At 41.7% G+C, this 26548-nt stretch overlaps 1 protein-coding gene across 1 annotated transcript; it reads left to right on the top strand.

Moving 5' to 3' along the window:
• The first annotated feature begins 916 nt into the window (after nt 1-916).
• On the top strand, nt 917-24521 carry OLFM4 (olfactomedin 4). The gene is made up of 6 exons (XM_074815573.1): nt 917-997; nt 3231-3308; nt 7077-7229; nt 13232-13444; nt 14371-14524; nt 22281-24521. Exons 1-6 carry the CDS (start codon nt 917-919, stop codon nt 23072-23074), a joined length of 1473 nt encoding a protein of 490 aa, XP_074671674.1. The 3' UTR covers nt 23075-24521.
• Nucleotides 24522-26548: the final 2027 nt, after the last annotated feature.

The following is a 26548-nucleotide window of genomic DNA, read 5'->3' as shown; positions in this document are numbered from 1 at the left end:
GCCAGGTGGAGGCTTACAACTGACTCCACCAAGGTGGTAGCTTGTTAGAAGTGGGGAGTTCCCACAGTGGGCTGGATGCCTTGGGAACTGCAGGCAGCTCACTGCCTGTCTTATGGTAGTGTGGTACAGCTGGGAAGTGTGGGGGCCACACTAGACATTGCCTGTGGCCTTTTTTGATCTCTGCATCAGTACTCTAGAGACAGGACAGTGAATCATTGCAGTCAGGTGGTATGCAGCTCTATGAAAAGAGAGCAAGTGAGTAAGCATTGATGGGTACACAATGTTAATGCATGAGCAAAGATTAATGGGTACATAGTGTTAATGTAGGAGACATAAAACTGCTGGGGAGAAAATGGGAGGACACTGTTTTTTTGTGTCCCACCTGTGCTATGTGAGAATTGAGGGGACTGAAAATCTTTAGAGACCCCTTCGCATTTTGCTTATTGTCAGAAGTCTGTTGGCCTTTGAAAACAAGGGAGGATGTTTCTGGTGTGCGAACAGTCTAACCCGACTTGCTCTTCTCTGTACCTATAAGAAGCAATAAATACCACCTAGACCTGTATTGTCTGCATAACTTAGAAGAATTTTTGTGATTGAGTAAGAGGAAATGTCTATCTACCATCCTAGTAAACAAGCACGTGATGTTCTGCATAACCAAGATTAAGATTAGATACTGCACCGTATGGGAAAGCTTTCCTGTTAGGAAATTGGATGTAGTTAATTTCTGATTGTAACTCGTATGTTCTTTGCACGTTAGTAATTTGGCACCTATTATTATATGACTTCATTACATCCCTTATCTGAAAACTTCAAAAAATATCATGCAAGTTCCTTAAAGTTTGGTTGGGGAAATCCCCAGTCTCTACTATAAGAGACCTCTTTTGTCCCTTTGCTGTCACATCTTCTGGCTGAGAAGATGAAGCACACACAAGTGGCTGTGCTGCTCCTCATGAAAGGCGTGATTGCTCTGGCTGGAACAATGGCAGCAACGGAAGTGGTAAGATGGGGGTCTCATAACCTGAGCTTTGGTGCCTTCTTGCTTCTCAGGTAATTTAGATTGCTGAAAATTCTTTTAAGATTACTGGAAAATTATTAGGCAAATGTTGAGATCTCTGCATGGAGAAAGTTTAAAGTATTCCTCCATCCTCCTCCCAACTAATGTATAGGGACTGGGTAATAAATGTAAAAGTGAGGCACAGGTTTAAAATCAGAGTCAAATTCTGCCTTTAGTTAGACGAGTGCAACTCCCAGTGAAGATCTGAGTGGATATTAAATGCTCTGTGTAGCTTCTAATTAATTAGCAAGGGCTTATAGAAGGAAAGGATCCACATCTTTGATGTGGAAGGAGTTGGGAGGTGGGGGATGACTGCTGTCATACTCTGTGCCCAAGGAACACGAAGCCATTCTGAGCCACCCAGAATGCTGGGGTTCTCTCCCTCTTCCCCTTAAAAGTCTATATGGTTGGGCAAGAAAGAAGTTCAAATCAAAGGCATCAATCAGAAAAAAACCTCACAAAAACAACAACAAACCCAGGAAGGAAGGGAGAAGAGAAAACTTTGGAAAAAAACCTAAAAAGTAAAAAATTACTTTAATGAAAGATATGTTTTGATTTTGTAGTGCCTCTTTTTTTTTTTTTTTTTTTTTTTAAAAAAAAAGAAATTTAAAACTGGGCTTAAATTATCAGAACAAAAAGTTTGCTAATAGCTTAAAAGCTCTTCCAAATGAAACAAAACATTTTGGTTTGACTCAAAGTGACTGCCTTTTGGTATTTTTTAGTTAAAATTTAGAAAAAACCTATTTTAGCTCCCAATGACTCTTTCTGATTTGTCTGGTTTAGTCACCAACCAGAAAAATCCTGCGTGCCTCTAGTTATATTTTTTGAAGTTTGGGAGTGCTGTGGATGGAGGCATTGAAGTCAGCATCTCCTGGGAAGGTGCTTTTATCTGCTCAAGGAATGGAAAGTTGCAAAAGTCAAGATGGAGGTGTAAATCTATGTTGATAAGCTCAGGGTAGAAAGCTTAATATGGGAGACATTTCTCCTCAGTCTTCTTAGCTTTAAGCTAGTCCCCAGTTCATGTAATTTACACAATTTGTGATGCTCTCTGCCCTACCACTGTTAATTGCTACTAGCTGCTCCCCACCTCCATGTTCAGTGTAATATGAGCACACAAATGCTTGTTCAAATGGGTTATTTGACAAACTGTCCCACAAAAGCTTGTTTACGCTGTGCCCTTTAATACCTGCCCTTTGCTGGCCATTTGGATTTCCCCACCATTCCCTGGCTCAGGAATGAGGGTCTGGCTGGGATTTGGGAAATGCAGAAAGACCCAGGGGTGAGTGTCCTGTTGTGGGGGAAGCCCATTTGATGCTCCGTGTGTCACACCGTTTGACATTGAGGGTGTCTTGCTGGAGTTCCCAGTTTGCCACAGATTTTGGTGAGACCCCACTATGGGTGACAGTGTGCAGACCACGGTGATGCACCGTGCTCTGCACACTGCGTGGCCATGGGATAGACCTTTAGGAACACACAATTCACTGCCAGGGGGGCAGCCACTCTCCTTGATGTGGCAGGAAAGCAGGTGTCAGCCGCAGATGAAAGTTAAAGGGGGTGTATATAGCCTTACTACATAAAAGACTCCCAAGGTAGACCTGGCTGTATCCTTGGCAGTGTGGTGCCTTCCCGCAGTGCTTCCTCCCTAAGGTGGGATGCTGTCCCCTCCGTTGTGATGGTAGCAGAGCGGGACGAATGCCCCAGCCATCACAGCTCATAGCCTGACAGCTTGGCATGAAAGGGGCAGCGAGTCCTGTGCTGAGAGGCTGGAGAATGAGCTGGGCATCAAGGAGTGGATGTTCCTGCTGGGAGGACAGTAGTCTCTGGATTTAGGGCAGGGGGGCATGGTACTGTCATTTTAGACTGCCATGCCATCTGCCAGGGTTGCCTGTCAGAGCCCCAGCTCACATCTCCCGGGCAGGCTGTGTCCCCTGCCTTGCATGGGTCACACAGAGCCTTTCTTCAAGAAGAGGTGTCTATGAAGTGACACTGTGTCCAGGGAAACCTTAGTCACCTCAGCAGCAGATCAGAAAAGCCAATTAATTTTACTGTTGCTGGGTATGGCTCCCATAATAAAATCAAAGTGCTTTAGAGCTGCAGGATGGGGGCTAGCTGGTGGGGAAGGGACAATGGTATATGCAGGAATTCACACTGAAAAAGGCTTTCCTTTGTTTTTTAGATCCCTTATTTCAATACAACGCTTCCGTATCTGACTCAGCCTAGCAAGACGACTGGCAACCTGCACACTCCCCCAAAGGTATAATCATTACAGTTCTTCAGTAAATTCCAGAAAAGAGCAAAATTAGGAACTTGTGTCCCATTTTTTAAGTGCTACAGAGTCACTCAGAGACTTAAACCTGATACAGGTACATCAGTTAGGCTGCCCAGGAAAAGCCTTTAGGTGCTATGTATCCAGTATTTTAGGCAGTAATAAATTTCCCAAAATCATCAGTGCTGGTGCCATGCCATTGGCCTTAATTCACATCCAAAGCTCCAGCATTACCCTTGTGACAGGATGCCAGACATGAAACAGCTGGGGCCATGAGGGTTTGATGGTAATGTACCAAACAGTTTGGTGGTTATAACCTCCAGGGAGGAAAGACTTCTTTTCACCTCTGTTTTCTCATGTAAACCAGAAGAGGGCCTTGAAACTGTCTTCTGAGAAGTGTCCACTTGTGGTTGCTGGGAGTGAGAAAATCTTGATTATCCCTGTTCTACTTAGTTCAAATTTTATTCAACTATTTGCTGATAGAGGGACTTGAATCTGATTTCCATGCCTTCTGGTACAGTGCTCAAGTACATAGTCTGTGGATTTCAGGGTTTGAATTATTTTCCTTTCTCTGTCAGTGACTTCTTAATAACATGTTTGCTTTGGAGCAGATTCAATGGGACACATTTGCTCTGAATGGTCCTGCAGCCTAGTATCAAGCAAAGCACAGCTCCAGATCAGGTCAGAGATGGTAGACATCTTGATGGCAGGTCTTTGCTGTCCAGGCTATCCCAGCGTGGCACCTGGGATGTGTAATGGACCTCTTCTGAGAGAGATTTAAGTCTCTGGCTCCAGTAGAGGGTTCAGAAAGTTAAATGGAGTCAGGGGTCTCTCTCTGAGTCTCAGTAGCAGGACCTAAAATTCATCCATCTCCTTGTCCAGCTAAGGTGGCCTCTGTTCCTGCTGTGGCCTCTGTCCCTGCCATGTGGTTTCTGTGGATCCCATTCTTTGTTTTAGTATGAGTGAGTAGCTAGTTCAGAGCTGTGAATGCCACTTAGTTGCAGTGTAGCTGGAAATTAAGCACTGAAATGGCTAGGCTGTTTTGAAGATGTAATCCTAAATCCACATTTAGGCAGCTGAATAAATTTCCTGGTTTTCAGAAAATTGAGTAACTGCTGGCTCCTACTCTCTTTCTTAAGTTGAAGGGATGTGGAAAAGGAACACTTCTCATAGCTTCAAATATGTATATGTAACAGCTTAATTTTACAGAGTGAAATGTTGCTGTCAAGTCCTTGCTGTGGGCTAGGACAGTTTGCTCTCTTTTAAGTATTCAGTGTAAATTATTAAACTTTAAAAAACATACAACTCCATCAAAAGTAACAGCCTATCTTGTGCATTTTTATACAGGACGAAGGAAGACTTTTTTGTTGTATGGTTGTTATTTGGCTGGTATTATGTTTTGAATGAAGCTTACCCAAGGGGCTTTTAACTAAACAATACTTCTTGGTCTCATCAACATCATGGTCCCAATGTTTGTAATGTCAGTGGAAGAATGGAAGCAGTTCTGTTGGCTCAGACTGTCTGCTCCTTTGGGAAAACCGTCTCTTGGCTTAGACATAAGCTGCACTTACTGCAGTGAAGCTCTGCCTTCAACTCAAGGCTCTCTCCTAACACAAATGTTAAAATATAATGATTGTTTTTCATAGGGAGTTTAAATGCACAAGTTGGAGTTTTTTGGGAGATCATCTGAATATGTTTATAAATGGTTTATTTAGCATATGGAGTAAGCATGGTACTTCTTAGATAAACTGATAGCTATATATAGACAGGACTGTATAACAGAGTATACAATGTATAGTTTTCACTATACTAAATATGGAAACATACACATATAGTACATACTATGTATACTATGTATAGTAGACTCTCTTGGTATACATATACACATAGATATTATATTTGTGTTATACACAGAAGGGATAGAATGCAATACCTTCTACACAAAAATTATCATGCCAGTGTGCAATTGTCTTAGAGAAAGTCTCATGTACTCACTAAGCCACATTTATTTATTTTGGGTTTTTTTTCCCCCCATATGTTTCTTTTGTTACTGCTGAGCAACTTTGTATCCCAGTCATGCCCATACACAGAGGACTCAGAGGTGCAGAATCATCTAAGTGACTTAGGAACCTATTTTTCATAGTAGTTTAAGGGCTGATAGCCGTATCTTCAAAAGTACTTGGAAACTTAGAAGTAGTGTGCAGTATGTTCTCAGTGGGATATTCAGAAGTGCTTTGATAACCTATCTGGCAGGGACATCAATGTAAGTTATGTTCTGGAACATTCTGGAATGTGGTGAGATACTTCTCTGCTTCCTTTCATGTTAAATGTCTTCAGCAGTCTGGCTATGAGTGAAGTTTTAAGGCTCATCATGCTTGAATAACACAGATAAAATGTCTTTTCATGCTTTTTTTTTTTTTTTTTTCCAAAATGAGATGCATGATGTTTGTTATGACTGTGCTAAAGAGGTTGCCAGAAGTGCGAACAGGGATCATTGTTGCTCTCTGCTGCTCTGTTCTTGGGCTCACAGATCAAGACAGCTTTGCCACTGGCCATCAATGGGTGCTCTGGTCTGGCTTGGTGGTGAGGAAATTAGTTGAAATCACTGTGAAAAAGTGAGGGAAGAAGTGCTGAAATGTCAGCTTTCAGTAGATAGTTTTGTTGTTTGCTTGTTTATTTTTAAGAGGGAGGAAGAGACAAAGAGAAAACACATGAATAACACTGAGATTTCTGCAATGCAGGAGGAGAGATTATGGAAAGGAGTGTATTTAAAGAGCAAGCTTGTAGCTTTAAAATATGAAGCTGCATTGAAGTGTGTGCCAGAATATTTTAAAGTAACATCAAATATCTTTATTAATAAATTTGTGATGGGTTTATGAACTGGGAAACATTTTGTGTACAAACAAAAAAGAACTGCTCCAAGCATACTCTGCATTCAGCCCAGTGTTTATAGGAAATTATGTGCTTTGGCTGTAAATTATGGCAAGATCATGAATTGCCAGCCCTGACCTTTCCATACACCATACACATTGCTCCAGTGGTGATGGTTTGAGCATGCAGACAGCCAGGACAAGCTGAATCATGCTAATGGCATGGGCAATAGCTTTGCAAACTATCCACAAAAGTGAATGAGCAGGCTATGATGTGTGGGTGTTATGTGCAATATTTTGTAGCAAAACAAGTATCTCTACCTTAGGCTGAGCCTGCATATTTAATTTGTCACCTTTCAGTGTTGTATAATCAAATGCATATGTCTGTATGCTGAGGCTGCCTGAGAAACTTCAAATGAAGCATTTTTCTTTTCAAAACTTTCCCTGTTACTAGTTCTATTTAGGTGTTTTCATCGCTATGGATGGAAATGACTGGATGATCGGATCAATTCAGATTCACAGAACAACAACTATAAGACCGAATTTGCTAAGTTATTGTTTTCCTGCTGTTGTGTGCTTTTCTATCTGCTGGAAAAGTTATTTCATTATCTTATGAACATTGTCCACAAGTTTGGGAAAGTAAGGACTATTCTGTGTCTCTGTTTTTCCAATGGTAAAATATTTACAGCAATATTTAACTATTTTCAGAAAGATTTATAGGGCTGAGTCATAAAAATTTGAGTTCCTGGGAAGAAAAAGGTGAAAGATGTCTAGTAATTAAGTTGTTGATCTCATGATTGTCACAGCTCATATTATTGTCAGACATTAACTATTGATTCCAGAGATGAATATTAACACTTTTTTCCTTACTGATTTGTTTTTGCAGCTCTTTGCTAACGTGTCTGGCTCTGTGGATGACGAGGGAACTTGTCAGTGCTCTGTGTACTTGCCGGATACCACCTTTCCAGTGCAGAAGGCTGAACAATTGGAAATTATAGCTGCAACGCTCTCAGAGAAATTTGAGATAGAGCTTTCCCAAGTAAGGTGTCCTTTTTCTCATAAATATAACAATTGTATCTTCGTGGAAAAATGGTTGCCTGTGAAAAAGCACAGCAGTCAGTACTTTCCTGTGACATGTCTTTCAAACAGTGGAAAAGAGGGCTCTGTAAGAACAAGGAGAAGGGTGATTAAATCTCAAATCTTTGGCACTGTAACATGTCATACATTTGATTATCCTTAGGTCTCTTTTCTAGGCCTTTGCAGCTAGAGGCATATGGTATTTTTGGAAGAATGGTTATGTTTTTCCTCTTTTGGCTCAGTTTTATTGGTTTGTGATTGCTACAGAGAGCTATAGGAAGAGAAGCCTCCTGCTCTTTCATGTGTTATTATTTGTATCAAGCCAGCCAGATTGTAAGAAGGAAATGAAGGGAAAGAGGAGAAAGGTCACTGCAGCCCAGAGTGAAGAAGTGGGTGAATATTTGCCCCTTCACTTCTTCTGCTCTCACAGATTAAAAAACATTAAAAAATCAAATATCTTCCTTGTCAACATCTGAAGCTGTGGCAGTGAGACTGCTGAATTATGCATTACTGTTGAAGACAAACACACCTTACACTACTTTGGCTGCTTGTTGCATGAATTCAGATCCATTTTTTGAGGAACTTTGGCAAACCTACGCATGCTGCAGCGCATTGGGTGAAGCTGCCTGTGAAGACAGAAATCTGTCTTTGGCTTTTGATAGTGGATAAATATTCAGGATTCAGATTGGTGTCCAGCAGAAAGTGTTTTCTTCAGGAACCAAGCATTTTAAGAAATGAAGTGTCCTTGAATTAATCAGCAGAAAAGGCACAGCATTAAATTATAAATTCTAACCATAAATATTCATAACGCTCCTCTGGTATAATCAAGAAGAGATAAGAAGTTGTGCATAAAAAGCACAACAGCAAGCAGAGAATCCTGTGGTAAGATCTTTCAGTTCAAATCATTTGTTTTGAAAGAACTGGAGCTAACAATGAAACACATTCAGTTGTCAGCAGGGATATGAAGGGCAGGCTGACAGAAGTCCCACTGCCTCCAAGCACAGGAGTTACCCGATCCCTTGCAGCATGGTGGCGTAGCTCAGAGTTAATGATCCATGAAAATCACCAAGATTTCAGGTCCCCATACTATTCTCACTGTAGTCAGTGCCAGCATTTTAAGCTAATTGCACTGGGACAGATCAGGGGCATGATTCCCAGCCAGAAAGTTGACATGACTCTTCAAGGTGTTTGTGTACCACCTTTCCTAGTCACTTGCCCTGGTGTAACTAGTCTCTTACCAGCACTCTCCTCAGAATGGTGCATGTTTACTTTAGGACCTGTGATTATCTGCTAGTGCCATGCAGATCTGCAGATCTGCTGCTTGACCTCTCTGTTTGGACAACCTCACATCTCCATTGAGTTCAGACACCTTGCTCATATAAAGACACAGGTTACTATAGATACCTAAAATTAGATGTCCAGATTGGTGTCTGAAACTCACCTTTAAATTCAGGACAAGCTGAATCCCTACCACAGACTTTAATGTCTAGGTTGCCAGCTGGTGTCAACTGGTGTAACTGTGTTGTCATTCTTAGGTGCCCAGCAGTGTACCACAGTGTAGACACTGACCTTGGCTTTCAATTCTCACTGCAGACAGTGAAATTTCTTGACCTAACTCAGGCTTCACTGAATTTCATCCTGTCGAGACCAATCAGCAAAGCAGTGTTACAATGCACTTAGTAGGATAAAGTGTGACATAGACCTTCGTGTGATATAGGCAGAGAGACACTTTGGTCAGAAATGAACAGATTGCATTTTGGTGTAACTCTTTGTGTGTAATATTTCTCAGTTATGACATTATTTTTGTGTAGAAAGAAGAAAGCTGTTGAGCATTGCCCTATTGATATCTGAACATAAGTAATCTGAGATCTTGTGATGCATGAGTCTCCATGCTTAAAAATTCTTTACCTTTCCAGTTGTGGAAAGAAATCCTCCTTATACAATCCTGTATATTACTTTAGTCATGATAATACTCATAGAAAGAAGGAAATAATGAAATGGAGGAAAGCCAAGCTCTCATTATTGATCATTATTAGAAACGATCCTGAGCAAATTCCTAGTCAAACATAACCTAGTCTCACCACAGGGGTGGGAATTTCTACCAAGTGCTTCCTTTTTGACTCTGAGAATCCATGCTTTAGTCATTCTTCTAAAACACCCTTTGAAGCTCATGGGAGCTTTTCCTAGGTGAGAGCTGCAAGATTGGACCCTCTTAAGGATTCTTTCCATGTGCTAGAAGTCCCAGATAAACAGCCTGATTGAATCGTTAACCTTTTGCCTGATTGTAGGCTAATTCAAAAAGCAAGGGGGTCCTTTTATAGAATCAGCAGGCAAGGAAGCTCGCAGATAAAGAGATGCTCTCATGTGCCAAATGAGTACAAACCGTAGGCTGAAAATACCAGACTAATTTTTCCTCTGTCACATCAACCTTTGCCAGCATAATTATGATTACAGAAGAAAATTAACCTTTCAAAGCAGAGCGGGAATTGGCTGCTCCTCTCAATAGGAAAGGGGAGAGGACACCTCCGTAACAGAAATGGATCAGCACGTGGTCCCAAGGAGAGAAAGTGCCTTTCAGAACTTGGCTCACATCGGCCACAGCATCCTCATGTAACAAAAACAAGAGAAAAAAAGCATGCCTGCCCTCTGCCAGGAACAGCTGTTTTCAAAATAGGTTAACCTACAGTGGAATTCTTCTCAGTGTTAGCTTGCAGGCTGCTTGCCAACCTTGCTCCTTATGGATCTGCAGAGGTCAGTCCTGCCTGAAGCCTGTGTCCTGGGCTGAATGACTTTATAGAGCTGTGGTTTTGTCACTTCTTTCTTATCTTCCCTCAGTCCTCCCACTTTTTTTCTTTTACATCTTCATCTTGGGCCTTTGTTCCCCCTTCTGTACTCTCCAAATATGTGCTGGAGAAGTGTCTGTTTGCATGCTGCAAAACCTGTTTTGATAAATACCAATTGCAAGTAAACGACACAGTAAATGAGCATTGCAGATTTTTCCTGCCCTTTTCATTCCATGAGGGTGACAATGCTTGGAAAGGAGGAAAAACTGAAACTGAGGAATTTTTCTCCTACATGTGTCTCACATGGCTCCATTCTCTTCCTGTAAAGGGCTAATACAGGCGCTATGCACTTATCATACCTTACTTTAGGTTTTACAACAAATGTGACAGCAATCAATATTAGTTATTGGTTTGTATCCCTAAATATGGGATGTGCACAGAATTTCTGTGCCAGCCTGTTGTGAGACAAAAGCCAGTCCCTAGCAGGTAGATGGAGTAGAACAGCAGGGATTACAAGATGCTTAAATCTCTCTGCCAAGCAACAGAGCAACATCATGTTTCTTTTTCAGCTGATATTTCTAAACTACAGAAATGCCTAAGCCAGATCTGAGCAGGCGGGAATGTCCACACAGGGTATTGTAATGCTTGACATATGTGCTGGATTTGTCTGCAAAAGCAGTATAGACTTGTTAGAGCAGCACTGCTGAAAAAAATATATTTGTCCAGTGGCTGTACAGAGCACTGCAGAGTGCTGGGACTAGTTCAGGCTCAGCTTGTATAGATATCGCTCAGTTGCACTCCACTGGATGGTGTGGACATGTCCTTAAATGACTCAGATGGTTGACTGGGTGAAAACCCTCTGATGTGGGAGAAGAACTTCAGGTCTGTGTCCTGAAGCACTCTGCAATCAGGGCTGAAATAACTCCGTATGCTTTGTTCCAGCCCTTAGCATGTTGTCCAGTCTCTCAGGACCCTGGAGAAAACTCCACATTCACAGGTTTCTCACTAATGAATAGCCATCACTAATTCCAGCAGTCTGTTTATTTCAGTGGGTTGTAGAAGATTTGGTCTGTTTGCACTACTATTATTATTATTATTATTACTATCAGTATTACTGTGAGAAAGGTTATTAATATCTAGATAGATTTCCAAATACCTCTATGATATACATAGCTTCACACAGCAGTACAATTTTTGTTCAGACACGGGTTTGCTTTATATTTCTCAGGCTGTAATCATATATTTATTTTTTTTTTTTTTTGTTGTGCAAACTCTAGACATACAGTTTAAACATTGAACTTTGAAGATTTTTTTCAGATGAATTTTTCTGAGGACATCTTTACAACTCCAAACTGATTTTGGTGATCAGTGAAAGTGTGAGGTCCAACTGCCTTTTCCAAGAACATTGTCCAGTTCTTCCTACTATTCCCTCCTGAACAGATGATGGTAACAGCTAGGACAAGGGATCCCAGCTGTCTCTGTTGCCAGCCAGTTACTAGGAACTAGGTCTAAGTCTTTATATGCTATTATTTTTTGATTCTTAATTGTAATGAATAGCTTAGCTTGAAGTTACCCTAGCTTGACCTGGGAGGTCTAGAGCAATCCAGTGTTATGAGTCAGGGTGCTTCTGCTGTAGCTTATGGAAACTTGCCAGTTTACATCAGAGCAGCTCAAATTCTGGCTGCACACATTTAGAACAGAAGATCTGTTTCAAACTCTGATTTAAATGCATGGGATTGAGCAGCCTGGTTTTGGTGTACATTATGCACGTGCATGCAGAGGTCTGGTAGTGGGTTCTTTCAGATTTATAGTGTAGTTGTGCCACTATGGACATTATTCTTCTGAAAAGAGGGTCTTCTCTCTTATGGCTCTCCTTAAGCCATATCACTGAGTATGTTATGATCTTAAAGGATCCTTTCTGCCCTTCATGAATTTCCATGCCATGAGCTCCCATACCTCCTCTTTGGTACAGAAGAGATTCAACCAAAATTGAAAGAAATTGTTTGATAAGTGTGTTTTTTGGGGTCCCGGTCCCAGGGGCTGCTGCCAGAACAGGAAAACAGGGGCTCCATGGTCTTCACACCATGACAGGATTTTAGACACCATTACAGAGACAGTGGGGAAAAAGACTGACTTTCATTTCACGTTAAGATAATGCAAGAATGGTTGAGAGGATGTGGGCTAAAAATCAGTCAAAGAAGTAATAGTTATGCAAATCATAGTACTGTAGAGAGAGGGACTTGTAATACAAATACCATCTGAGAGTATAAATATGGAGTTACTGGTGCAACAACTAATTATATTTATTCCTACTTCTTACCTTTTGTGATATAATTATATTGATTTAAGGGAAAAGAGACATGACTTTTATGAAGCATATGGGAGAGAAATTATCTATCTTTCCCAAAGTGTTAAATTTCAAAGAACTAACATTTTCCAAGAAATGTCCCAAATCTATATAATATTCTTAACATTCTGCATCACAACGCTTGTGCTGTGACCTTTACCTCAGCAGATACATGTGTGAAAATATATTTATCTGGACAACTGCTTAATGGTTCAAAGGCTGAAAAGGCTGCTATGTAAATTACTTTAGATAAAACCTGCAATATATTTTACACTTTCATTTAAACCAGATTTGATTTTTAACACTATGTTTAAACATTTTCCCCCTGCCCAAAGACAAACCCCAAACCAGTTCTGCCTACTTTTGACACAATTCAAATGTATGCACAGGGTAAAATCCTGTTTGGATTTAGAGTTAATAGGAAATGAAGTTGAAAAACTTGGGAATCCTTTATTGCATTTTTCAGCTTCCTTGGGTTGCTTTTGTGAGATAATACACTGCACATTTCCAGTAAAATTTTCGCCAGTGTAAGTTCTTGGCATACCAAGGATAAAACTAGCTCACAGAGACAATACTGGCAAAAAATTAAAAAAATGGAAGACTGCAAGTAAAATTCTGCCATCAGTTATCCCCAGGCATTCCTGAGGGGACTTTGCGGAACTGCCAACAGTAAATGAGGGTTAAATTTTGCATTTTTTATGTATGTGAAGATCATATATGACAAGTATGTGGAAGTTATGCATGGGGTACTCAGAAATATAATAAAGATGTCACACGGGCTTGTCTTATTTGCTAACCTGGACTTGAATATGTACCTTTTTTCCTTTCTTTAAGGTTAGAGAGTACTCAAAAATGATTGAACTGTATCAGCAGCAAATCCTTAATCTAACCATCAGAGTGGAGCATATGGAGAAGAGCAGTGTATCTTACACAGAACTGGACTTCCAGTTACTGAAAGTGGAAATCAGTGACCTAGAGAGACTGGTCACACAGCTGAAATCCAGCCTTGTTGGAAGCAACGTCATCGTTGAGCAAATATATTTGGAGGTATTGCCAAAGTCTTAATTAGCCACAGAGGGTTCAAATATACAGATAGACTATTATCTCTTTAGTGTTTAGGCTGAGGAAATGTAGCCTGTCTCTATTGCAGCCAGTGGAATTATTTTTGCATTTCATCAGCATAAATTAAAAGAAAGCTTGACCTTAAATGTATTAACATCTTTTGCCTTGGTATAGAGCACAGAAAAGCAAAGAAACCCCAAAACAAATGGAGACCACTTTATTATTTTTGCCAAATATATGTGTGAAAGTTAACAGTTTTGCATAGTGTTAAGCACGAGCTGATTAAATTATTATAATAAATATTTATTTATAGACCCCCATACTTGAAAGCCTCTGTGCTTTAACTTAGGTAATTAAAAAATTAGCTTCTGGTTGCTAGGGCACTGGCCCAATCAATATGAAATCAAGAAGTGGGAAAGACTAGCACCTTCCCAGCAGACTATAAATCACATTTTCAAAATTGTAGTTAATCACTCACCTAGAGAGAATAATTACTTCAGATGGAAAGTGAAAGATCATTTTCTCCATTGTCCTCTACATCATCAAGTAGGTGATTGAGAACAATATTTATCTTTGCAAATAAAATTTCCAGATACTTTTGTAAGGCTGAAGTACTTTTTACGTATAATAGCTAGTACTCACCTAAGACTTACTGGATATTTTTATACTACATATAAAATAACACTATATTTTTGTATTATGTTATACAACTGAGTGTTAAAGCGTTTCCTTGTGGTCACATACCTCTGCTGGAAGTGTAAAATTCAAGCTAGCAGGATAAGGCCTATTCTTAGGGATATTTCTTAAAGCCTGTTCTGTAACATCTTCTGTGCATAATAAACACTGCCTGCAAATATCTGTAAAATAAAGTTGACAGAAATTTAAACTTGCTCTATTTTTTTTTTCTTTAGATCACAAATCTGACTATACTGGTAAATGAACTAGAATCACTGGACAAAAACAATATCCTTGCAATTCGTCGACAAATTGTGTCTCTGCAGAATAGATTGAAAGAGTGTGAAGAGGACAGAAACAAAACTACAGTACCCCCTTATTTCCCACCAGGTAAGCATTTCTGTTGTATATCAGATAAGAAACAACCTAATACATGGGTAGAACAGTAAATGAAGAGATTTCCCTTTGTTAATATTCAATACAATTGTAAAGATACTACTTAGCTCTTGAAAAATTGAGCAGACAGCTCCTAATGTTTCATCAACGGGTTCAAAAGGAAAATGAGGGCAGGAAACAAACTCTTCTAGACACAGTAGCTGTTTTCAACTGGAAAAAGTAATCTTCCTCTCACCTGCAGTATGAAAAGTGAATCTCTACCCTCCTTCTCTTTTTCAAAACAATTACCTTTTCTTGTGGGAAACTATGCTTTTTTTTTCTGACCAGCTTTGATTTTTAATAGTTCCTGTGAAAGTGACCTGTGTCATGGCAATTTTGCTCTAATGCTGCTTGGGAAATGCATGAGCAACAGTTGATATACTAAAGCTGTTGGTATGCAAGCTCCGGAAGGTAGCTTTGCATGAAGATTACTTTTGCTTCACAGGTAAAAGATTCTTCTAAATCAGAAGGTCAAGAACCTTGGGGGAAAATTCTGGTCTCAGCGAAATAAGTGGGAGCTTTATTACTGATTTCAGTGGAACTAGGATTTTTATCATTTTCTCAACTAGGAAAGGTTGCCTTCTGGGGCTTAGATCAGTGGTTCCTAGAGTGCAGTTCAGATAAAAGTATCAACAGTCACGGGGCATGTGGTAAATAGTTTAAAAATGGAATAATTTTGGTCTTGACATTGTGTTCAGTTTGAAAAATCACATTGTGAATGAATCATAGTCTGAGGAATTTTGAGAGTCAGATATGATACACTGGAGCAAACTGTTTAGGAACCACTATGTTAGGTATGTCAGGTCAAGCATGCCACTTGCTAACAGACCGGAGGATTTATTAAACTATGTTGATCCCCTGAGTGTTTTATACACAGGGGGTTCCTTTTGACAGAGTATTGTAAGAGAGAAAGTGCTCTGTTGTATGCTACACCCAGGGGAAGGATCCTGCTTTTTCACATAAGTTGGTTAGCAATCAGTTAGAGGAGCCCATAAAAAAGGAGAAGTGGTGTCCTGCTTGCAAGAAGCACAGATTTGCACCTACCAGCATTTTCCTCTCATCACCTTGGTGTCATCTAGCTCAAATGTCTCCTTGGAAAGGTGAGAGGCAGAAATACAAGCTTCCCTTAGGGTCGGCAGCCTTTTCTGTTGTGATCCCTTAGGGCTTCATGGTGGTGTGGACAGCTGCTGTGCTTCTCTGACAGGATGTGCGAGTAACACCTTGTCTGGGGATCAGGCAGGAGAGAAAGCTGAAACAAAAACCTGCATTGCAAAATCTCAAGGCCCTTCTCTGCTCCTTAAGGAAGGGCTTAAAATGTTTCAATGAAAAAAAAAAAAAAAGCAGCAATATTTTAGAATTATTTGAAGGGCATCTCATTGATTTATTGAGGGCGATGGTGTGTGGAAAGAAACAGCCTCTTTCTCTTCAAGCCTACAGCAAGCCTTTGTTTCGGTAAGAAAGTACTGAGCTCTGGAACAAGAATACTGTGTCCTTCCATGAGTGATGGAGGAAGGGGCTGCTTTTATGCCTGGGTGGTTGGCGTGAGCGTCTGTGGGATGTAGGAGCTTTCACAGAGTGGGAAAAGGAGGTCTATGCTTCACAGTGCAGCTTCATGCAGGGATAGGCAAGTCATACCTAGAGCAGGATGATAGCTCTGGGACAGGTAAATGTAACTGCATAGCACTGTGACCATAATAAATTATTTAATATTGCTTCTTAGGGCACGATGAGGTAGTGGATATAGTTTATCTGGGACAAAAATGGTATTGCTTTAGTGTTGCCTTATTCCTGACTGGTGTGCCAGCTAGCTCAAGGCACCTTTGCATGTCACTGCATTGTGTGGGAATCACACAGAGCAGAAAATAACCTAGAAGAAGGCCAAAACCTCAGGTGGTATGAACAACAATAGCTCTATTGACTTCCAGAGAATTACCACCACTGACATCATCTGAGGACATCCTCTGGTGTTATCTGTGAGTTTATCTCCTGCCCACAGCAATAGGAATGCAGGGGGCTGGAGGATGTGTGTGGGTGTACTGTCATGGCCACCTTTAGGGTGAGGGTGGTCCCTGAGGCTGGCACAAAGGAATGGCAGAGCAACTGCGGAGGGCTGGCCAGTTTCCTGCCTGTTGGGAGATGCCAGCTATACAGATAACACAGGTGTTATGTAGGCTCAGATCCCTGCTAATCCACACAGGACTGGTGTAGTGGCATATCCTGACTTTGTGTGCCTGGCAGGGAGCAAATATTCTCTGGGCAGAGAACTTTGTAGAGCAATTACATGTCCTGCAGACTATATCTGAAAATAAGTAGTAGTAGGAAGATGTTACTGCTTGAGGAGATGGAGTATGTGAGAGACCTGCATTTTCTACATGGTCATTTTGGAGGCTTTGCATGGATGCTCACACCTAGGCTTCTGAAGCTCTCTAGCACTCATTTATGCATTTGAACACCATTTCCATACGTTTTCTCAGCAAGCTTGAATGCCTTGAATTCCTGCCAAACCATTTGGCCTTGGCCTGCTTTTAGTTCATATTATATTTATAATGTTTGTATTAAACCGACTCTTTGTCCTGTTTTCAGACTGCGTTTTCTTTCCCCCTTCATCCTCTCTCCTGCATATTTTGGGTAGCCAACATGAACTAGAGAGAGTTTGGTTAATCCCCAAGCTGTCTAAGACCATGAGTCTAAAGGCAAGTTTAATTAAAGCTTCTTGCTTCTCAGTGCTGTAGTACTCAGCCCCTCTGACTGTCCCCCAAGGCTTTTGCTGCTGTATTTCTCAGAGTGAGCAGGCCTGTTCTCAAACAACATAGCAGAAAGAAATCATTGGTCTCCATATTCCTTACCTTCCAACAGGAGACATGGGTGTCCAAGTGTCTGAGATGGGGCTCAGTAAATATATAGTTAATTTTCCTCATCAGCATCACTGGCTTTCCTATCTGCAGCAGTTCCTGACATCTCTCTCATCACCACTCTAGTGGGAAGAAATATTTACCCATTTGTTTTTCTTTTGCACTGATCTCATCTGGCTGCATCAGGGCAGGTACAGAGAGAAAAGACCCCAGGATGGTTCTCTGAGGACTCTGCAGCAGATTTTTTGTCACATCTCACTGAAATGATCTGAGAGGCACAGTAGGGAGAAGTGAGTCAGATGAAACTCTCAAAGGCAAAAAAGAAAGAAAGGAAAAGAAGACCAAAGCTGTTTTTTCTGGCTTTTATACATTTAGAAATTAAGGATTTCAAGTTACTGGTGAATAGGTCTCAGCAGGAGGAAGACCTGGTGTAACCTAATGCTGAAACTCAGGAAATCCTATGGGACTCATAGTGATTTCACTTTTACTTTATATTTTATCTCCTATGTACCTGAGATGCGCTTTTTGTGTGTTTTGGCTTGTGTTTTGAAATGAATACATCCATACATGAAGAGAGAGACATGCCTACAGGCACCTGAGAAGAGCTGGCCCTGAACTGCCGCTGGAGACACATGCATTTCTCCACTGGCAATGGAGGGAGCTTAGCTGAGGCACCTGAACTTTTAGTTGCCTGAAGGTAGGTCAGATGAACTCCAGGCTTCCACCTCACCCTCTGCTGGATGCTGACATCATAACTACTCTCTGTTGGAGCTGTGTACCTGTGTCTGCACCCTGTGATGCTGGTGAAGACTGAGGTGTCTGTGTGGGTCTTCCTGTCAGTGAGACAGTAGGAGCCAAGATGAGCCTTTCCCTGAGCAACCCTGTCTCCTGTGTCTCAAGCCATCGTAAGGCTGGTAACAGCTCACACATCTGGATGCAGTGGTTCATCTGATGGCAGAGGAGGGTGCACATGTGGTGGTTGGGAGCATGTGTGAGAGTGTAGCACCAGCCCGCTCCTGGTCTCTGTGCCCCTCATGGGAGTTCCTTTAAATGTGGGTCCCACCTTGTCTCATGATCTTTGGCTGCATAGGCAAAATGTGGTCCCTTCTCTTCTGTGATCAGATGCAGCTGCTTTGTGGTGGATGGCTGCCGGAGTTTTTTGGCACCTGTATTGTTGGAGTGAGAGGCTTATGTGCTCTGCAAGTGCTTCAGAGTGAAGTGGGTGAAGCAATACCCAACGGGATGCGACTCATGCTTAGTTCTGCAACCCGTTAGCCAAGCAAGTCAGGCTCCCTCCAGTCCTGACAACTAAGTGCCAGCTCCTTTTCTGATGAATCAGGATTAGTAAACGACTGAGCTGAGATACTGTTTCTTTATGTAGGGGAAGGAGTGTATGTACCTATGTGTGTATGTACCTATGTTAGTCGTCCTCTTGCCTATTTGCTACATAAGCATGAAACAAGGGAAGGCAAAAGTACCAGGACGTCACTTATCAGTGGCACAAAACAGTGGAGAAAGAAGTTAAAAACTTGGAAGTTTGAATAATGCATATGGATTTATTTCAAGTACCTTCTAATATTTACAAAATTACATGACACTTTGTTTCCTCTGTGCATTTTTTTTCCCACAAGATGCAGACAGGGAGGCAAGTTTAGATTAAATAAACAACGATGAATTCTTCTGAACCTGTGCAGAAGACAGATCACCCCCTGACTACCAGAGTTTTTTGGTAAAAAAAAAATAATTCTGGGAGAGTTTTCAAGGAAATCAAAATCAAGCACATACTCTATAGAAACCTCCGACAATTTTTGGTGTCATTAAAACGGAACACGCGTCTAACTTTATTTTAATAATTCATTGTTTCATAAATAAAAACCAAACAAGTGTTCAGCAGAGAGATCTCTTTAAGGGAAGAAATAATAATTTATTATTTCTTTTGTAAAAAAAGGTCTCTCTGCTGAACACACGTTTGTTTTTTATTTATGAAACAATGTATGAATTATTAAAATAAATCTGGAATTGTGTTCTGCTTAATGACATGAAAAATTATTTGAGGTCGCATATAGATGAGCTTAGCAGTGCTTCACTACCTGCAAGCTTTGGTGCTGTATTTTTCTAAACAAATCAAGAGTTTTAGAGCATTTAATAACCATTTAATTCTGAGATAAGTTTATTGTGATTTAAGCACAGTAATACATTCAATATGTCACCAGCTTGAAAGAAGCCCTCATGCTGGAGGTAACAATACATAATAGAGATATAAGAAAAAAACAGCTCAAATTGATTTATGGAGTTGGCAAGCTGCAAGCCATTTTGCACTGTCTGCCTTAGCTTTCTTCCTTTGCATGAGCTGAGGTATAAACACCTCCAAACGCTGGTATCTGTGCCAAGTGCTGAGGCCATGTTACTAGCCATGCTACATGCCATTTCCAGAGATACAGCCTGGCTAGCCATATAGCAGTGCCTTCCTTGTGTGCTATATTTGGAAATGAGGTTTCTGCTCCAGGGCCTTGTCCTTTCTAAAGCACTTAAGTGCATGCTTAAATGCTCATCTGCTCCGAGCTAAGAATGCTAATTCGCATAGATTCTTGGTGGCACGGAGGGAAGCAGCGTTCAACCAGGGTCATCCCACGTTTCAGTGGCAAGAATCCCAGGACACAAAAGGGACTGGGGGAGGAGACAGGGTTGTTCACAACTCGTTTCACCCTCTCTGCCACAAGCTGGACAGTCAGTGATGCAGAGCTGCTCCCGTGGGCAATACTGACCCCAAGAAAGTTGCCAGTGTGGCCCGGGGACACAGAGATTTAACTTAGTATAGTGATTTATTTTTAACATAATGTTTCTCCCCACCTTCCTCATAGATGCTGAGAGGAGGCTGCGGGTGAATCACATGTCCCCCAAGTCACTAGTGCAAGACAGCACAAAACTGTGAGGGGTGAAGGTGTTATGTAATAGTAGGAGAGCAATACTACATTTTAGAAAGGAGGAGACATGGAAAGCTTCACTGCCAAAATCGACTTTACACATTGGCACAAATGTTATCCTCTTGCTTGGACTTTTCTAACATTCAGGTCACAGGTTTCCTTGTCCCAGAGGCAGAGCATGTTCCCCCTGGGCAAAACATCAGAAAAAAATTTCTTTGCATTTGCAACTGTCAATTTTTCACCAAATATCTTTTTTTCCAAGTAGACTACTTCAGATCGGTCTGTCTCCACATTTCCCTCTATCTGTGGGATAGACTAGGATGTCTTTGAGAACAAGATACCTCCTATGCTCTTTCTGTCAGTGGCTTTAGGAGTTTTCAGTTCAGCTCCGTAAGTATTGTCTGGCCTTGCTTAGGGATGGCCAGCTTTGAGAGCGAAAAGTAAATTCTCTCTCTGTTATTTCTCTTTCTTCTTTGTGCTAAGACACAGGTTATTTATATGCTAGACATCCCTTCATATGACTGAGTTTATGAACAGCCATTCTTTTCATACGGGCTGTAAGCAATTGTGACATGGTACCCATGCAAAGTATTAAAACCTCAAAAGATAAGTTTGACGTTCATCATTGACACCATAGCGGGTGGTACACGGAGTTCCTATGCTGAGGGAGGCATCATTAACATCAAAGAGTTGTGGCCATCACTTTATCCATTAATTGACATGCAAGACTTGAGTCTATTCATATTATACTCTGTCTTTAATAAGGAAGGCTGTCTAGTGGCTAGAGCACCCCACTGAACTGGGAAACATTGGAGTACCACTAAACTTGTCAGCTGGTGCCAGTCACTTGAAATCTCTGTCTCCGTTACCTCAGGTGAACATATCTTTACAATGAAAAATCTGGGGCACTTTTGTGTCAGTAACACAAAAAGCTAATGCTAACAGATGGAAAAAAGCATGCTGGTTTTTGCCAGCAGCAGCTCTGGACTCATCAGAGGCCCATGGGCATTTCTGAGTGGAGGATTTTTGCCACTTGTGACTTACAATATTGAGAATTTATCAGGAAACAGGAATGTCACTGCCAGTCACTATGAGTAAAAGGAAAGTATTTCTTGTATCTAAATCCATTTTTCCATGATCCTGAAAATGGCTTCATAGTTGATATGTGGAAAACAGAGCTGTTCTGACTCAGTTTGAAGTCATATTCTCTTTGGAGTTGCCTCACATGAAAACTCAGAGTAATATCTGTCTACATTTCCTAGGCTGTGATTGTTACTGTCTACAGATTTCTTTGAGGGCCTGAGGTGGAAGGCACCATGCGGCAGTGATGCACTGTTGTAAAGCTGTGATTCTGACAGCAGAATGCTAATCTGAAATGTGACTCTGGAATTACTGCTACTGCTGCTTCTTCCTTCCCTTCTGCAGTGAAACACACAGAAATCAGATGTTCCTCTTTCTTTTTTCCCCATCTTCCATGCTCTCAGTTCCACTGATGTAGAAAATAACCTAAAATGCTTCTGAAATTGTATTTTCCAAGGGATTTCCTAGTGCATCAGGCTGGCGTGCATCAAATAGGTAGAAACAGAAATCTCTCCCTTGTCTGGAACAGCGCAGTAAGCACTTATTTTCTACTAATTAATCCTGACTGAGGATGGATGTCCTTTTCTTTTCTCATCCCCCCCTACCCCCAATAGCTGTAATAACATGCACTCTACTTTATTTTATTAACTTTCTGAGTCAACTTGGAACACTTAGTGCCATCCAGTTGCTGACCTTGGCCCAAAATGAGCCTTTTACACATGAAGCTATGCATTTATGCCTGTGCTTTGCCACAAGGCTAATCCCTAGTAATCCCACTCTAGAGGCTACAGGATGCAAAACCTCTCTCCTAACAATGACAATTGGAAAACCTGTTTTTTTTCTTTTTAATTGCAGGTAGCTGCATTCACCGTGGACTGCTGAATGTTAGCCAGCCTTACATTGTAAAGCTGAACTGGAAAGGATTTTCCTACAAATATGGTTCTTGGGGTAGAGATTACTCTCCTTCTAACCCAGAGAAGGAAGTCTATTGGGTTGCACCATTGAACACAAATGGGAGATACTTGGAATACTACAGAATTTATAGTTCCTTTGATGATTTGCTGCTGTTTAAACCCACATATGAAAGTAGAATAACATATGGGGAAGGAAGTGGTGCTGCCCTTTATAATAATTATTTGTACTATCATGCTTATAGTTCAAGAAATATGGTGAAGCATGATTTAAAAACAAACAAAGAGGTTTTGAGGAAGGAGCTTCCAGGTGCTGTTACTGGTAACCGTTTCTCTTATGCAGGTGTATCATGGCAAGACATAGATTTTGCCGTGGATGAAAGTGGATTATGGGTAATATATTCAAAAGAAAATAGCATGGGCAACATTGTGATTAGCAGACTCAATGAGACCACACTTGATGTGCTAAATACTTGGCAGACAAGACAGTACAAGCCATCTGTTTCCAATGCTTTTATGGTATGTGGTGTTCTGTATGCCACAAGGCCAATAAGCACTAGGAAAGAGGAAATCTTCTACATGTATGACACGAGTACTGGCCAAGAAGGTCGTGTTAGTGTCATTATGGATAAAAAGTTAGATACAATCCAGAGTATTGATTATAGCCCCACAGATCAGAGACTGTATGTTTACAATGATGGCTACCTTCTAACATATGATGTGACCTTTCAGCTTTAATGTCTCAGTGACATAATCATGCAGTAAAACTGGCAGCAACTAAAAAGAGAGATCTGATACTCCTTTAAACAATGTTATTGCCAGTTTAAAGTTCATCTAGTCTAATGTACTGTATCTGTGGTTGTTATATATCTTACTTATACTCTTTAAAGGAATTGACCCCTCTGGTTAGTAGTATTGCTGGTAGCCATGTTTGGCAGTACTGGGTTCTTTAGGTTTTGATTGGTGTTTACTGGTGCTCGGTGCTTTACAATTGTCCTGCCTCTAAGGGTAGATTTGCTGCATAGATTTAGTGCATTTTGTTCACAGAAATTTATGGGCACAGCCTATCTACCAAGAAGCTAATTACCCACTGATGTATATTTGTCAGTGTAACACAGGCAAGGCACCCAGAAACTGAGAATGAATTTCCACTGATCATCATCAGAGTGAATTGAGGCCTCAGAGAAATTAATTGAAGGATTAAAATAGTATAGGAAGTAGACTTGGTCAGAAGACAGCAACCCATTTGTTAGGTGGAAGCAGTAGTATTTGGCTCAAGGCTTCAGGAGAGAGGGTAGTAATGCACTTTGCTGTTTGAAGTCCTAACACAGGGAGGGAAGACAAGGCACTGGGGCAGGGACAGAGGTCGCTGCCCTTGTCATCACTGATGCAGTGGGACAGCCACCCCTGGGACCCCACCTGTAGCTGGGTCCTAGCAGCTCAGCCCTCTCCCAAGCTGCCACAGCATAAGGCTGGCTTCTTGGAGTGACTGTGGGGGCAAAACTGGCAGCAAGACTTTCACCAGCTTTCCCTCTGTTCCATTCTGCTGCCCTTAGCAATTCCATGTGCCTAAACCTGGCCTTACAAATGGTCTTACTGCAATCTAGCCATGTTTTGTCATCACCATGGCTCCATTTTCCTGGCACTACAGTGCAAGAGACACTGTTTTTCTTTCCTTTATGCTCTTGTTAAGCTGATGCAAATCCTCTCATTGACTTTATTGGCCACGAGTGGCTCTTAGGTGTATATCATACATTGCTGTAGAATGACAGCTGTGTTATTTAATGTGCCTCTATTCAACATTTTTGCCGTTCTGTAATTAGATTCCTAAAAGCCTTGTTAGTATAGAGTCCAATTTGTTCCCTGGGTAATTTTGTCTTATAGCAAGTTAAGAGGTCTTGTGGAAGACAGAAGTCTGATCAAACTAGTTGGATATATGATGTGGGTTTTTTTAATGGGTATTGTGTAATAGTTTCTGAGTGTGTGCACTGTAACAACATCTTACCTGCATCATGTCAGAAAGAGGCTGAAATACTGAAATTCAGAGCTTTACAACGATGAAGTAAGCAGTTCATGTGGTTAATTTTCTTGTTACCTATGCAATCGTATCTGTGTCCTCTGATAATCAAAATCAATACGTATGCAAATGATTGCTTTTGTTTTAATAAAAAAATATTTCGAAGAATCTCAGCTGTGCTATAGAGCCATGTAAAGCTGCTTGTGACAAATAGGTAACTTCTGGGATGCAATGAGGAGCCAGGGCACCAAATGTTTGAAACAGGATCATTGCACTCACTTGGGCTCCGTGTGCTTAAACAGCTCTGGGAACAATGCAAAGGTGTGAATCAGTATGTCAACAAGTACATAAGAGGAGCTTTATTTCCCCACACAGAAATATGTTAGCTGGTTAGGGTAACATTTCTCTGCCAAGCTGTGATGTTACTCGAGATATCAGAAGTTGATGAACTGATGACACGTTTTGAAGCCAGGTGCTCCACTTATCAGGTATCAGCATCTGTTTCTTGGAAACCTGTGAAATGAATTTGAAAGCCATGGAGGCATTGGTGCAGTAATCTGATCAGTCAGAAGAGGCAGGGCTGCTGTGTGAATAATCTGTAACAGCCCAAGTAAGGATTTGGCTGAGAAAGGAAGAAGCAAATACTGCAAAGAATATTTTTTCCCTCTACATCTGAATGTGTGTCATGGAAGGTGAGCAGCTCTCCACTTATTACCAAGAAATGCTGCCAGCATGGGCCTTGAGCTCTGCAGCTCAACACCGTTTAGGGAGGGAGTTGATTTCAGCATGTATGTGATCAATTCTAGTCAACTGACTGTGATTCTCAAGTTCTTCCTGGGGACAGGTCCTTGTGATCTAGCCTCCTCCCCTTTGGAAACAGCAGTCGGCCTGAACTGGAGGCTCCCATGGTGGCAGGTGGAGGTGGGGATGCTGTGGCTGCCCGCCATGCTCAGTAGCAGTGTGGTCCAGACCCTGCGTGACCTGGCCCTGGGCTCCAGCTGGACCTCACTGAGGTGGCCTAGACCTGGGAAGGTAGCAGCAGTGGCCATCTTTTCAGGAGACCACACAATATCACTGCAGAGAAGATAAAACACAATCAGGTTAGACATTGGTGGCTCAGTACCAGAATGAAAGAAGAAACACTCCTGCACTTATAAAAACTTAAAATATCTTGTGTGGCGGCACTGGGTCAAGATGTTTCAGTCCTAGCAAGGCTGAGCTCATCCTTTGATTTTTGTCCTGTGTTAATATTTCTCGGGGAGCTGGTTCCAGGGTGCATCAAGGGCTCCCTGTGGTCTATCAGGGCAGGACCTGGCAGCCAGGGCATGTTCCAGTGCCCCAGCCAGGAGCAGGGCAGCCAGGGGACACCAGGGCAGCCCCAGCCCTGGGCATAGGGCACCTCCCTGGGGATGGGGACAGGCTGAGGCCGGGCTGGGACATGGGCTGATGGGTTGGCCCATGGCCAGGCAGGGCAGGGCTGTGGGGAGCTGGACAGTGGCCCTGCTGCGGCATCACTGGGGCAGTGGCTGCCAGCCCTGGGGGGCTGATATGGAGTCGTGGGCAGGGGAGGAGGAAACCCCAGGGGTGTGGGCACAGTGGGTAGGGAGGCACATAATTGCCCCTGTGGCCCTGGCAGATGGCAGGACTTCTGTTAATGTTTAAGTGGCTTTGTAAAGTTGTAGAAAGACCATTGTCCTTTTAAAAACAGAAAAATAAAGGCACAAAATGACTATACTTCAGTTCTTGGCCTATTGATTTGGCATCCCCCTCTGGGGGTTTTGGGGTATATAAACAATATTGAACATAAATAGTACCTGCCACAGAGCCTGGAGGAGAGGACATCTGTCTGTGTGGTGACACAGGGAACTGCAGTACAGGGACTTTGATGCAATTTCGTTGATGAGTTGTTTTCACACTGCCTAACTCGAGGCACCTGAGGTGGGAGACTTGGCTCTCATCCATGCAACAATTGCACGTGGGGAGAGAGGGATCTTCTGCAAAGGAGCACTTCAAGAGGGAGTACTACATCTTTTTACTTCTTCACTGAGCCTTCCTGCTTTGCTGCTTAAGCAAAGCCAAATGCCTTTCATTCCCCTGTTCCCTTGTCACACACCCTTCCCTTTATCCCACACTGACACTTTTCTCTGGGATGCCCTCTCCAAACAGATGTATCACCTTCCCTGGGCTCCTCCAAA

Source organism: Strix aluco, chromosome 2, assembly GCF_031877795.1.
Source record: "Strix aluco isolate bStrAlu1 chromosome 2, bStrAlu1.hap1, whole genome shotgun sequence".
Taxonomy (NCBI): Eukaryota; Metazoa; Chordata; class Aves; order Strigiformes; family Strigidae; genus Strix; species Strix aluco.
Note: the sequence above shows the minus strand (reverse complement) of the source record. Positions and strands in the feature narration are given on the sequence as shown.